General features: G+C 30.4%; 1 protein-coding gene across 1 annotated transcript; it reads left to right on the forward strand.

Annotated features, from left to right (window-relative positions):
• The first annotated feature begins 2,325 nt into the window (after positions 1 to 2,325).
• On the forward strand, positions 2,326 to 15,535 carry LOC127720139 (transmembrane protein 222-like). Its single transcript, XM_052226600.1, has 6 exons — positions 2,326 to 2,471; positions 8,461 to 8,545; positions 9,444 to 9,475; positions 10,887 to 10,980; positions 14,368 to 14,498; positions 15,264 to 15,535. Exons 1-6 carry the CDS (start codon positions 2,326 to 2,328, stop codon positions 15,346 to 15,348), a joined length of 573 nt encoding a protein of 190 aa, XP_052082560.1. The 3' UTR covers positions 15,349 to 15,535.
• The last annotated feature ends 873 nt before the right edge of the window (positions 15,536 to 16,408 follow it).

Genomic DNA, 16,408 nt, shown 5'->3' on the forward strand with positions numbered 1-16,408 from the left:
TATAATTGTTTACTTTTTACACATTGTGACTTGGATGGAGAGTTATCTCATTGGCACTCATACCACATCTTCTTATTTATATGCAACTTGAAATCAGGGGAAGCCACATTTAGGATATAAGAATATTTGCATAAAAGAAAATAAAAGCAGCATCTATCAGTTTATATGACCACATTTGGTTTGTAAGGACTAGTGTGTGTGTGTGTGTGTGAGCCTCTCAGTTTAATATAGGAAAGTATTTCCTTAATTCTCTAAGCGATACAAATAGGATTCGTTGATTATATTGAAATAAATTGGACAAAAGGTTTCGCACAGAGTATAAGTTGAACCTGAATATGGTTTTCTAGTATTTCAAAAGATACATCCTTCTTCTTGCATTTCAGTGGAGAAAAGGATTAAACTTCCCCATACTTCATTAACATTTATTAAAAGAATCGGTCACCGTGAGATCGAAAACATGAAAACTTGTTTTTATATTGGATCCATTATTGGCATTAATGCTGAAAAGTCTTTCCGCAGTTTCACGATAACAGAGACATATAATACAATATATGTATTATATGTCTCTGACGATAATAAGTGTTTACGGATTTAGGGACTTATCATTATTTACCTAGGAAAGGGGGGGGCTGGTCATTTTGAAATCAAAAATACAAAATTTCTTGATCCCCCCCCCCATAATATTTCACTATTTTTATTTGATCCCCCCTGTGAAAACATTTTAAAAATGTGATCCCCCTCTATTAAACATGCCGAAATTTTAACATGCAAAACACTTATCATTTTATTTCACGAACATATTGAAAATGAAATATTCTCAGTGGATTGAGTCCAAAAACATATTTGAGGGAAACATGATTGCCTTGAAATAGGGCTCTTCCATGAATATTAGAAGTTGAGCAAGCCTGTGCTTTGAGTAGCTTATTCTGACTTTTTTTCTAATTTCCTATATTGGGCTATTAAAGAAAACTTGATCCTAAGTAACTCTGTAAAAATTTACATTAAAAAGTTAACTTTTCGAAACAGTAACAACACATTATTTACTAAGAGGGGTCTATTATATGTCTCTCTCTTGGACGCTGATTAAACTTAAGGCCTTATTGAAACCTCCATTGAGTCGCTAAACTTTTATATGGATAGTTCATTTCAGCTTGAACAATTCAATTACTCATTTATTGTCACATTTCATTCATAAATGTGTGATAGTAACCTCAAAATTTAGATTTATTAGCCTAAAAAGTACAAATTTTGAGGGAGTGTGAGGTATAAATGGAGTTAAAGGGATCTTGTAATGAAAACAAAAAGATAAATAAGGGTTGTTCATCATCTCAGAATCATCTTTTGTATCAATATTCAACTGTTTGTATGCATTAATTAATCATTCATTTTTTTGGAGAAGATATTGCTCTACACTATATTCTTTCATGATGCGGAGTGATTTGTATTTTTGGACAAAATTTTGTACAAATCGCTGCATGCAGATTTCGTTTTAATTTATACTTAATTTCTCTCAAACTATTAAGCTGATTATAACAAAACTTGGCAGTAATGCTTGTCAATTTAGTGATCGAAGTGAGTGAAATATAACGACTGAATAATTCGGATTATGAAGCACGTATGCATTTTGGCACAAAATGGCAGCTTCCTACATCACCAAAGTCTTGTGATGTCTTACTTAATTGTATATGAATGGTGTTCAAGATATATTTTCGTCAAGTTTGACTGTTTTATAATGTTCTTCTTGATATTTTGTCTCTTGAAGTATATGAACTACTAATATCCATGTGCAAATAATATTGATCTGAATTTATAAAAAATTTGAACCCCCCTTTTCCACATACAGAAAAAAACTTGATCCCCCTGCATTTTGACCAGCCCCCCTCCCAGATAAAAAATGATAAGTCCTTTATTGTACATTTCTTTTTTTAGCATAACTGAATGAACAAGCTGAGTTAAGTTATAAGCATATGGAACATGTAAAATAAAACGGAACTGTGAACTGAATGTATGCAACGTAGTACAAGCACAGTAGTTCTTTTAGTAGCCAAGCTAGGTGAATTTCTGAACTACAATCCGGATTTTGAATTTACCCGTATTCGTATTTGTCTCTATTATTTTTCCTTTTCCTGTCTAATTAGGGAAACTTTATTGTTATATGTTTCAATAAACAGCAAATTTTTAAATCAAGGGAAATTTATTTAAATATACCTTGATAAATCCTATTTAAATATTTTTGTTTATAAAAAACATTTTTTTCATCTATAATTCAATGATATTAACAATATAAACCATATAACTTCCTTCGTTCAATGTAGTATCCCGGTAATGGCTGAAACCAAAACATTCGAAAATCAAGAAAAAACTGCAATCAACATGCCTGGTCATTTGCCACTCTATGGCAGTCAAAAAATTGACCATGACAAACTGCGGTACCCGCACTGCATTGTCTGGACACCAATACCATGTCTTACGTAAGCTGTTCTGAAATTTTCGTGTAACAATCACTTTCAGTTTCAAGAAAAAGTAAAATTAGGGGGGTAACACGAATGACCGAATAACACCGTTATTATTCAAATAACACTTGTAATGACCGAATAACACTTGAAATTTTAATATTAGTACATATTGTTGACTTTTAAACAGTGATTATTAAATAATATTATATTATAAGTGTATTGTATAACTTAAAAATGATTAACAGAAAGCTGGTCATTCGAGGTACTGAAATTAAGGTAAAACTGTAAAAACACTATTTATATACATTAAAGGTTTCAGACCACCAATTCAAAATCCCTATCTATTCAACCAAATTTTGTTATTTTCACATCTTTCTAAATATTTTACCTTAAGTTTGACTTCATAGAAACCAGGTATATCCTTAATTGTACATGTATCACCTTTATACATGCCAATTTTGAACCCATGTTTAAAGTCTTCTAAGAAAAATTGCCCATCACATGATAAGTACTACTAAAAATAACCCCTGGTTTTCTGGAAATCTTAAATTAGTATACTATGGAGTGCATTGATCCTCAATTTTTAATGCAAACTCATAGACAAGTAAATTTTGGCTCAAAATGGTCTAAGTATATTTCTCTTTCACCAAAAGTTTCATTTCTGCAAATTTGTTGGTTGGTTTAAGTAAACAATGACATCAAAAGCACTATTTTGTGTCAGAGTAGGGCTACTTTTACATACGTTGTAAATTGGAGGGAGTGAATTGGTGGTCTGACACCTATAAATGTATATATTCGTTGGGATTTTCTTGATATTTGTTGTAAAATATCAAAAGGTAGTGATCTTCAAATTAGTGTAGTTATATAGGTGTTATCTTTAACATGCCTCGCCTCTTCTCATATATGGTCAGATGCTTTCAAGAGGCGACGGCCATACTTTCACAACGTCCATAGGATGTATGGTCCATACTTTATTCCCTTGTGGTTATAACATAAAATATAATAAAACAAGAAGTAATATTATTTCATACATGTAGTTCTAACATAAATATGATTTTTTTTTGCTTCTGTACATGTACATCTGCTGAAGACGAGTAGACTCATAGAAAATTGGTTTTAAGGTAATGCTTTTAAAATTCATCCCTACTATGACTTTGAAAATCGTTTTACAGCTTTCAATCAGCATGATCAGAGAGTAGAGAGTAAACAGCATATTCCATCTGTAATACCAGAGACATTATGTCTCTGACAATACGTTCTTATTTAATATTGAAAATTCCCATTCATGGTCATTTGTCATAATTTATACTCAAATATGCCGAATTATTGCTCATAAAACAAACGTATATGCAAATACAAGAAAAAAAAAGAAAATTGTGTTTTTCTTTTTATCGAACACTTAAAAATCGGTAATCTGGCATATTGAAAACCTGGTGTCTGCTGAACTCAATTTTAATCAATTAACTTGCATTTCTCGGGCCTGTGTGTCTTCATACGAACCTGATGTATGCAGACCCTTACATTTTTCTTATCCATTGTTTTTCTTGGGCCTTTATCAGTCTGTGGACTTATTGAAATAAGTGATTTTTAAATCACTTATTTAAGTAGCAAATTCGAAGTTTTGTCACAAATTGTGATTTTGTAGTTTTACCAAAATTTTAAACACATAGCTTAAGATAATATCTTTTCATTAGTAAAATTGAAAAAAATGAACTTTTTGCCTCTTTTAAGCATCAAGGTTATTGCCTTTGATGCAATCATTTAGCTGCAAATTCTATTTTACTTGAAAAAAATGCTATAACAATGGTTTTACATAATGAACTGATACTTTCTCAACAGATTTTTCCCAGCAGTGGGAGTATTTTTCCTGTAAAATTCAAGGTTTCATCTTATAGATTATGTAATAAAATTCTACTGTTCGCGATCAAAATTTCACTGTTCGGGGGTGTTGAAATTAGTGGGGGTTATTAAAATAATGATACTTAAAGAAGTGATTTTTTGGAAGGAAATTGAGGTATGATACTTGAACAAGTGATTTTTATGTCATTATCCTAGATTTAGTACAAGGTCATCACCTGACATGACCTGATCATCCTATCAACACAGATGTTGGTTCTGATAATTTTAGCAACATAATTAGTTCCTGGATCATTAGTATTCTATATTTAAAGCTACAATAAAATTAAATCACTTAGTCTAGTGATTAATTTGTACTACTTAAATAGGTGATTATTAAAGAAAGACAACTCTTACTTCCAACCTTTATGTACATAATGTTACTTGAATCAGTGATTTAGAAAATCACTCATTTAAGTAAGCCCCCTGACTGTTTATGCCAGCAGAACCTTCAATTTTTCTGATATATTGTATGACACATTTCATCTAGATGATCTCCCATTTTGGATATTCATTTTTAGTTGTCTTATTTTTTTCAGTTTGTTTTATGCAAGATATATTAATAAATATTTTATTAGATAAAGCACATTTATACATGTTATATATGATATATGTAATGCGTATTCCAAATGTATAACATTTAAAAACATGATCTGACAAATAGTGTAAATACAGCATAATACATTTACAAGTTATAATAACCATCTACATCATCAGTACATGCATATATCACACAATACTTTATAAATAAAATTTATTTCCGGAAAAAAACATGGACATGCACAAAATATCGACAATATTGTCCTATGGCCGATACATCTTTTCACGGTATGGCTGATCATCCTATGGACGTCATGGCAATATGGACGTTGCGACCTGCATCGGGTCAGATCATATGTTTTTGTACGTCATATGAATTCGTACTATGCATGCTTTTTCAATGGGAATTATGACGTCACAATGCATTTTTAATACATTTTTGTAGCATGAGAACCCATGAGATGATCATGAGGATACTACAGGCAATGTCGTCAAAATCTCTACAGAGCTTATGCTTGTAATGTGTAATGTTCATGTAAATTATTTATTCAATGATAATACTACTACAGAAAAAAAACGATTCCAAATTATACAAGATATGAGATGTTTTATTATGCCAATCATAGCGCCCATTACTGAGCAGAATAATCATTATAACAATAAACACAATATACAATTATGGACTGTCAATGACTGTAGAAAAGGTGAATATCAAAAATTATCAACTCTGAAATATTAATTTCCCTGATGGCACAGCCAAAAATAAAATAGAGTTGACATTTTTTTAGTCCCCTACCGACGAAGTCGAAGGGGACTTTAGATTTGCACTCCGTCCGTCTGTCCATCCGTCAGTCCGGCAAATCAGCTTTCCACACTTTTTTTCTTCGTTCTTGAAGATATTGATTTGATATTTGGTATATAATTTTATCATGACAAGTTATAGATCAAGTTCAAATTTTATTCCGGTCTGATGATTAAGTCCAGAGTTATGGACCATAACTCTGGACCATATCTAATGTTAAGAGTACTATGTTAAACCATATTTCTGTACAAAGGGAGATAACTCATTTTTTAAAAGACATTCTTTGTTAAATTATTTGAAGAATTTTTTGACAGGTTTGTTTATTATTTAGTATAAACTAATTTTCTGAATGCTATATATATATAAAAAAAAATTATGAAGATAAATCCTTTAATTAGATAATAATCTATTTTTATTAATGTATATATATCAATACATTACATTGTGTACAAAGTTGTTGACATTTTATAGATAAGTTACAAATTTATATCGGTTTGTGACAAATGAAAGAAAAACATATTTGGAACTATTAAATAACTATATCTGATTATAATTTGAAAATAGATATACACTGTACATTACATCATATCTAATTTTAGAGAACTATTAATCATATCTAATGTTTTTTTCATCATGCTTATAAGACAGTCAGGGATATAACTCTATAGGGTTATTACAGAAAATAACTTGCATTTGTTATTACAGATACTTTCATGGGTTGTCTACTCTTTATTCCTTAAATTTTCTAAATCTGTAATAACATATGTTTGTTATTTGTAAAATAAATCAAAAATATTTTAATCTATAGTGGGCTCTAGGGAACTCTTGAGACTTTGCGCAGAAACTAAATACATAGCCTTGATAACTAATGTTTTAATTACATTAATACATTTTTTATTTACCAAAAAGCTTTGGAGTGATGTAGAGAAGCTGTGATAACACCCTTTAGTTACAGTCATATTTTTTCTGTAATAACATAGGTGTAGATTGCATAATTGGCAAACTGTGAACTGTTATATCTTTCTATAGTTGAGTATACATAAAGACAATAGTAATATCAATAGAACTTGTATACATTTTATCTAAACTAATGATGTATATTGTCCCTATGAAACATGTAACATACATATGTTATCACAGTTCTTTGACTTTTTAGTCCACAATAACAAATGTATGTTATTTTTCTGTAATAACCCTATAGAGTTATATCCCTGACTAAGATATTGATTGATAATTGGTATATATTTTTATCATGACAAGTTACAGATCAAGTTCAAATTTTTGTTTCAGTCTAATAATATTGTGCAGAGTTATGGTCCTTGGGCTTGAAAAATTCACTCATATAATCAGTTTTCCACACTGTTTTTAGTCATGCTTGAAGATATTGACATGATATTTACTTTTTATTTACACCATGACAAGTTATAGAACAAGTTAGCATTTTGTTCCAGTATAATGAATTTTTACCCGGTAGGGGACTATGTATTGCCATGCAATACTCTCAGAATGCTTGTTATATTGATAATTCACTGGGGCCACAATATTTTGTTATTATCTTTTTCATTGTACCAAACTAACAGTTGAAGGGCCTTTTCGTTTTGAACCATTGAGGATACCTCTAAAAGAAGCACATGTCTTACTGCACAGTGTAGTAACAGATTGTCAAAACAATTGCATAAGAATATTTTTTGTCTTAGACCATGTAGACAATGTTAGAATGCTTCCTATGTACATCATGTACATACAACAAATGTAGATCCTCTGTAACATATTGATTGCCTTGAACATGTTGAAAAGGGCCATTTGCAACCAGAAAAGTCCTTTCTAAATCTCAGCAGATTCTCTGAATCACCATATATGTATTAGTAAAGTATACCACTTCACCACAATTGTTATTTTTATTCTCCTAAAACATGTAAAATGGTCGAAATAAGAAATATATATGTTTTTTTTATTTTGGTGAAGAGCTACATTTGTATAGAATGGTCACAGCATGTGGTTGTGATAATGAACACTGCTCATGGAAGGTGTGTTCAACTCCAATCTTTATTGACAAGTGTTGCCAGTTTTCTTGAAGAATGAGTAAAACTCCATGTTCTCTGGCTTAAACTCTGCTACTTAAAACTGATGATAAAGCCATGTTCATTGAAAGTGGCATGAAAGCCAACAAACTTTAAAATGATGTTTGATATAATTGGTAGTGGTTTTACTCATTGTGAAGGCTGCACATTGACCTATAATTGCTTAAATTCATTTGGACTACTACATCATTTGGTCTCTGGTGAAGAGTTGTCTCATTGGCAATCATACCTATCTTTTTATTTTTATATACTGTGGATTCATTTATTTTCGTGGGTACCAATTTTCGTGGATTAAGGAAAACTTGCATGTTAGTGGATATTTAATTTGGTGGTTTTGACTATGTCTGCATACAACAATGTACAAGCCTATAGTAAATTTGCCATTCGTTGAACATTTAATTTCATGGTTAACCTATAATCACGAAATCCACGAAAATTGGTATCCAACGAATAATAATGAATCCACAGTACATTTTATATGTTGGATAGTTGTCTTATCATAATTATTGGCAATCATTCCACATCTAATTTTATATTTTACCCAATATTATGTCATCATGGTCATATATGTAAGAGCATGTTTGATTTGCTGGGGTAGGTCTAAATTATGTTTAACTTTATTTAATACTGAAACTGTTTGTCATAAATTTGTAAAGTTATTATAAATATATGTTCTTTATTCCAGATGGCTGTTTCCAATTATAGGACATATGGGAATATGTACTAGCACAGGAGTTATTAGAGACTTTGCTGGCCCTTATTATGTCTCGGTTAGTTTTCAATTCGTGACATATGACTCTTGGCTTTAAAAAAGCTTAAAATGTGTCATATGTATGATGAAGTTACCCTCCTAAAAAATAAATAAAAAAACGACATTCTTAATCAATAGTTTCTGTTATATAGTTATAATATTACAAATAATTTACACTGCAAAATGACAAAGAAATTAGAAAAAAATAATAAGACTTTCAGAAGTGTCAGATGATTACTAAAATCAATTCAAAAACGTAAAACCACTTCAAATGTTAGCTGATGGAACATCAAATGTTGAAATCTTTTTTTCATGGGTGGTCCTTGAAGAAAAACTGCAGGTCCTCATTATTATTTCTATTGTAAAATATCTAAAAATTGTGTTGGTCTCGAACTCAGTCCTTTGCAAAATTTTGGTGGTCAGGACCAAAAAATATTTGAACAATGAAGTGTTACTGGTATGTATATGTATGGAGTTGTGAAGTCCCTACAAAGTAATTATTATTGTATTAATTTTATATAAATTAGGAGATGTATGATTGCCAATGAGACAATTATCTACCAGAGTTCAAATGACGAAGATATAAATACAGTTTGTAGTTGCATAATTTGTCTTATTTATGACAGTACAACATTTTTAGATTCATTTCTATGTTATAATGAAAGCATTGAACACATTGGATTTCAAAAAGAAGAAACATTTATGTATAAATCGAAATAAATTTATCACTTTGATGGTAAAGTGGTCAAAATACCATAGATAAAAAACACTGCAACTGAAAAAAAATTGTAGAAAAAACTTAGAATTTAATCTAATCAATTGATTTTCATATCAGAATGTGTAAATTGTTTCAAAATGCTATTTATCTCTCTAATTGATATGTAAATGATTATTTTAATATTGCTCTTTAATTTAAGGAAGATGATATGGCTTTTGGAAACCCTGTAAAGTAAGTATGTACTGAGATAAATAAAAGTAAAATGTACGTTTTTTTTTCTAAATAGGAATGACCCAAAATACTGGTGTCACACATTTCATGTAAGCTTTGTCTTGTCTTCTGAAGTTGAAGATATCTACCTTTAATGAACCGCCTTGAGTGCTGGAGGTTGTTGATTAGAACCCTGCCGCTTCAAACCAAAGACTTTAAAATTGTTACTTGCTTTTTCTCCCCTTAGCATGTAGCATTAAGCATGTTAAGGAGTAAGAGCAAAGGCTGGTTTACTCAGAGTCAGAATAATGTGTCTGGGTATGGTGACATGTCTTCTTATTGACATTTACCTTGTGAACTAGCACGTTAAAAATCAGACTCAGCATGGCAGTCTAATACAAAGCAGGGTTACCATTCATATATCTTTAACATGTTCTCGCCCTGAATATGCATTTAATTTGCTGCTGGACATTAAGCAGACATCCATCATCATCATCACCTACCATTAATTTTAAGGAAAGGTTCTGGATTTATACATGGAGGTATTAACAAAAAGTATTTTACTTAAAAAAAACACCATTTAGTTGTTGCTGAATTATATGTATTTTGAAACTTGAGCCTTCACAAACATGTTTAACCCCGCCACATTCTTTATGTGCCTGTCCCAAGTCATGAACCTGAAGTTCATTGTTTGTCGTTGGTTCATGTCTGTCATATTTTATTTTTCATAAATTGTTTAGTTTTAAATTAGGCTATAATAGTTTTCTCAATTGAATTGTTTCATATTTTTCATGTCGGGGCCTTTTATAGCCAACTATACGGTATGGGTTTTTCTCATCTTTGAAGGCCATATGGTTGCCTTTAATTGCTTTCATCCACTTCATTTGAACTTTGGTGGATAGTTGTCTCATTGGCAATCATACCACATCTCTTTATTTTTATATATATATATATATATATATATGTACATCAGCATCTTATATAAATTTGATAAAATAATTGTTATAGAATGGAACTTAATACTTTCTTTTATTAAGATAGAATTTTGGCACCCATTTTTGTCATGAATCCAGAAGTTGATAAGCATTATAAAGGTAATATCTGTCAGTTTAGTCAAATACTGTTGCAATTGTTCCCCATTATTGGTTTATAATGATTACTACATGTGTGAGGCCTGGGTATACACAAGTTTAAGTAACGAACTATGATATACATGTACATCTATGCAGTTATAAATAGTTACTTTATTATATTTGTATAACAGATGTACACTATACCACTTGTATGATGCCTGTCCTTTTAGGATGGGAGACGTTATGTTTTAATATTTATTTCTTTTTCTTTAATGTATGAGCTAATATGTTAGCAATGCTGAAATCTTTAAGTCTGTAATAGAAATTTTTTTAACGCTATAACTATTTTTTCTTATCAGATATTGGCAGCTAGACTTGGCTAAAGTGAATAATGGTAAAGAGTCCTGGGATCGTGGAGTGATGGACTCTTGTGAAGAATATAAACACAGAATGGTTTGTATTATTACCTATCTTTTAAGTTATGAATACAATATTATTTTGTTGGGTTGTTTTCTTATTTATGTATTTGTATTTCTCATATCATTTTTAGTCCTTTACCGACGAAGTCGAAGGGGACTTTAGGTTTGCACTTCGTCCGTCTGTCTGTCTGTCTGTCCATCTGTCAGTCCGGCAAATCAGTTTTCCACACTTTTTTTCTTTGTGCTTGAAGATGTTGATTTGATATTTGGTATATTATTTTATCATGACAAGTTACAGATCATGTTCAAGTTTTGTTCTGGTCTGATAATTATAATTTTGTGCAGAGTTATGGTCCTTGGACTTAGAAAATTCACTCAAATATTCAGTTTTCCGCACTTTTTTGCATCATGCTTGGAGTTATTGATTTAATAATTAGTACATTGTTTTATCATGACAAGTTACAGATCAAGTTCGAATTTTGTTCTGGTGCAGAGTTATGATCCTTGGACTTAGAAAATTCACTCAAATAATCAGTTTTCCTCACTTTTTTTCATCATGCTTGAAGATATTGAATTGATAATTGGTATATAGTTTTATCATGACTAGTTACAGACGAAAAATTCGAATTTTGTTCCGGTCTGATGATATTGTGCAGAGTTATGGTCCTTGGATTTACAAAATTCACTTGAACAGTTTTCAACACTTGTCATCATGCTTGAAGATATTGACTTGATATTTATACCCCCGCCGTACCGGAGGGGGCATTAAGTTTTACCCTTGTCCGTCTGTACGTACGTACGTACGTACGCACGTACGTCCCGAAATTGGTTTCCGTTCTCTAACTTGAGTTTGCCTCAACCAAATGTAATGAAACTTATACACAATGCTTATTACCACAAAACACAGATCAAGTTTGAATTTTGGTGGCGTCACTTTAACCGATCTAGAGTTATGCCCCTTTATAAAAGGAAATATTGCATAATTTTTAGTTTCCATTCTCTAACTTAAGTTTGCCTCAACCAAATGTTATGAAACTTATACACAATGCTTATTACCACAAAACACAGATCAAGTTTGAATTTTGGTGGTGTCACTTTAACCGATCTAGAGTTATGCCCCTTTATAAAAGGAAAAATTGCAAAATTTTTATTTTCTTCTAAATATCAAGTTTATATAATATATTTTTAAAATTGGAGTTATCTTCCTTTGACCATGATTATAGTTGAATCAACTACAATCAATGCTTTATACAATGCAATGTTTAATTTTGACTACCACTGATAAAACACAGATCAAGTTGAATTTGGGTAGTGTCACTTTAACCATTATTGAGTTATGCCCCTTTATAAATAGAAAGATTGCAAAATTTTTTAGTTTCCATTCTGTAACTGAAGTTTTCCCCAGCCAAAGATTGTGAAACCTATACACAATATTCATTCCAACAAAACTCAGTAAAGATCAAGTACATTTTTTTTGTTTCAGTTCTCTAACTTGAGTTTGCCTCAACCAAATGTTATGAAACTTATACACAATGCTAATTACTACATAATACAGATTAAGTACGAAATTAGGTGGCAACACTTTTACCATTCTAGAGTTATGTCCCATTATAAACATAAAAATTGCTGAATTTTTTAGTTTGTCTCATCCAAATGTTGTAAAACTTATACACAACCGTTCTAGAGTTATGCATCATTACAAATAGAAAAATTGCTGAATTTTTAGTTTCTGTTCTCTACTTAAGTTAGCCTCAACCAAATGTTATGAGACTTACACACAATGCTTATTACCACAAAACTCAGATCAAGTTCAAATTTGGGTAGTGTCACTTTTACCGTTCTTCAGTTATGTCCCTTTATAACTATATGATATGCAAGCGGGGGCATCATCTGTGTCCACATGTGGACACTATCCACATTTATTTTTATATAGTTTACACCATGACAAGTTATAGATCAAGTTAGCATATTGTTCCAGTACAAATAATTTTTAACCGGTAGGGGACTATGTATTGCCATGCAATACTCTCAGAATGCTTGTTTTATAAAAGTTCAGATTAACATTTTTCAGGTAAAATACAAGGAAAATGAATGTTAAAATTAAACACAATTCCATCAATTAAGGAAAATATCTTATGGACCTTAAAGTCATATCTCTAAGTATCCTGTATCTTCATGGAGGATTGTAGGAATGTTTTCAGTGCTACAGATAACTTGGTTAATACAAAATGCTTCAGAATCATATCTATGTGTGTATACTGCATATATGAGCTTTTCATGTTTTTTGAACCAAACAATCAATACTGAGATTGTTAATTTGAATATACAATGGCTCTTTTGTGATTGAGAGTCTTAAAACTATAGTTATACCTAAAGATCGATTGTTTTGTTATTTACTTTGCAAATATTATTACCATGAGAGACCAAATAATGTAGATGTGAGCAATTATAGGTCACGGTACAACTTTCATTTTTATACGACCGCAAAAAATTTTGCGGTAGTATATTGGTATCACGTCGTCGAAAGAAAAGAAAATCTCTTTTTATTTTTATTTTTTTCTTGTGGGGGGGGGTCAATTCACAACAGCATAGTGTATTGCACAAAAGCAAAAAAAGGGGGGTCAATTCGCAACAGCATAGTGTATTGCACAAAAGCAAAAAAAGGAGGGGTCAATTTTTTTTTCGGGAGGGGGGGGTCAATTGGCAACAGCATAGTGTATGCACAAAAGCAAAAAATTGAATATAAATTCAAATCATAAAACCAATTCTAAGTTCTTTGACTACAGTTATTCTGTGTCAGAAACCTATTATGTGTCAAGTATTTAATTACAATGCAAATTCAGACTTGTATCAAGTGCGAATATTGTGTCCATTTTTGCCCCAACTGTTCAGGGTTGGACCTCTGCGGTCGTATCCAGCTGTGCTCGGCAAAACAATTTATTATCTTTAAGTTGACACTTTTTGACACAGTTAAAAAATCGCCTGCATATAATTGTATCAATTCACTGAAAATAGTGGATCTATAATGTTGTAATACAAATGGGAAGATGTGGTATTATTGTCAACTATTTACCAAATGACATTGATGTATGCAACTATAGTTTGTATGTGTGGTAAAATGGCTACACAGACTCTTTTCTAGTTTCCTTTTGGATTGATACAATATTTTGTACATATTCATGTATGTATTCTATTGAAGATTTTCAAGGTTTTAAGGAATTAGTGCAGCCTTTTATCCAATCTAATTCAAAGTTATATGTTTATTTATATATTTTTATGAGAGACAGATTGATTTAAGTTTTTCTTGTTTCCCAATCCCTGTATTTCTATTGTATAATTGTAATATGTGCACTTTTGAAATATAAAATATTGTTTAAACTAAAGTTACATGTGAAATTTAATCAGCATCTTTTTTTTTCAGCATAATTTATGTTGTGATAATTGCCATTCCCACGTTGCCATGGCACTGAACACAATGAAATACAATGGTAAAACATCCTTCAATATGGTCAACCTTTGTCTGTATATGTTACTGTATGGAAAATACACAAAGTAAGTTTTAATATATATAATTTTAGTTACAATATTATGCGAGAGAAATTATGGTCAGGATATCCAGTTTCAATCACATCTTGTAAGTTGGTGAGTCTCAAACTATAAATACATTTATCAAAACATTCTGAAGATGTCAATGAGGGCTACTTACATAATGTCATCATTTGGTATGCTGTGACAACACTTTCAGGAATCATGTATTATTTAAAATGAGTTAGTCCCACGTTTTGTTAAAACAGAAAACAAAAGACAAAATTGAGAAAAAAAAAATTCCTACAAATTTTTTTATAGTAATTTGATAGGTGCAAACATTTGAAATACAATTTATTTCCAACAAATACAGCCCTTATTATTGCATAATTTCTAGTAGACTTTGCCATACAATTCTGACTAAATTCTCTAATTTAATTTTATTTTACTCTTACATAGAAATATTTTCTTCCTTGTCTTCATATGTTTGCTTAATGATATTCTATATCGGCCGGTGGTAAATCATGAGAATAAAAAATGAATAACTTGCATATAAGTACTTCGATCACAAAAAGTTTAAAATGATTGCATGTTATATCATCTGTAAATAAATAGATTTTAGAGGAATATATTTTATGAGAAACTATTCTTTTCCCAAAAATTGCTGTTTGCTTTCACTTACATATGCTCAAAGTTGTGTTAATGCTTAGCATATTTATTTAATTTTTTAAAATGTTTCAGTATCCCTTTTCAGTATCAGTATCACTAATTAATTGTTATGTTATTTTTCAGTCCTTGTGGATTTTTGAAGACATGGTTACCATTCTTGATCTTTGTTGGCATAATATTGGCAATTGTCTTGACAACATCATTGTAAACATCAAATCTCTATTTCTTGAATGACTGTGATATTTTGTAGCCATTATTTATTTTTACCTTTGTTTAAATGACAACCTGTAATATTCATGTTGTATTAAAAGGATTTCAATATCGAAAAAGACTGTATAAAACTTTTTCTGAGAAATATTCCAAACACATGAATACAATGTACTTGGGGGGGGGGGGGGGGGGGGGGGGGAGGGAAATCATCATTATATATATATAGACATTGAAAAATAAGATTTCATTGAATAAATGTTTGATTTTTTTTTCTGTAAAATTATTGTGGCTTTCTCTATTTATTCAAACCATTTTTGCCTTTTTGTTTTAATCAGATTTGGGAACTTTTTGATAATCTATATAATTTACTGCTACAAAAATATTTTGTTGAAAACTATTTAAACAACTTCGAAAAGATCAATTATTGTCTGGTTATAGTTCACCTGTCAGGTAACTAAAATAGAGTATCTGTATTAAAGAAAATAGTCTAGCCAAAAAAATAGTTTAAACTTTAATATTTTTGTTTTCAATTGTACAAAACTTCTGCATGCATTCTCAAACCTCTAATATTTTATTCAGCAAACACTATTTACATGTTTGGGTTATAAAGATGACAAAAAAATTATCTGTACTTTATTACTACACAAAATTTAAATGTATAATGTTCTTCAAACAAAGAAAATATGAGAAAGAGATTTCTACTTGGAAATTTGAGTTTGAAAGAACATGAATGTATTAATATTTTTTTTTTTTCAATGAAGATCAAAAGAATTATCTCCCTTGAGTTGTGGTTATTCATAATTCGGAAATTGATCTTTTATTAAATTGGATATGTCATAGTTAAGAAGCTTTCTTTTTTCATGTTTCATGAAGATAGTGCAGGATTTTAGAAAGATAAAGAAATAATTAATATAAAAAAGGTTTCAAATATTTTAAGACAAGATATCAGTCCAAAAGCAGTATTTAAAAATAAAAACTTTCACAAACACAGATTTTCTTCTGGAAGGTAAAATCAAAATATTGTTATTTAGTATTTTGTTCATATTGTGTTTTAATGT

The sequence above is a fragment of the Mytilus californianus genome, unplaced genomic scaffold (assembly GCF_021869535.1).
Source record: "Mytilus californianus isolate M0D057914Y unplaced genomic scaffold, xbMytCali1.0.p SCAF_11, whole genome shotgun sequence".
In the NCBI taxonomy this organism is placed as follows: Eukaryota; Metazoa; Mollusca; class Bivalvia; order Mytilida; family Mytilidae; genus Mytilus; species Mytilus californianus.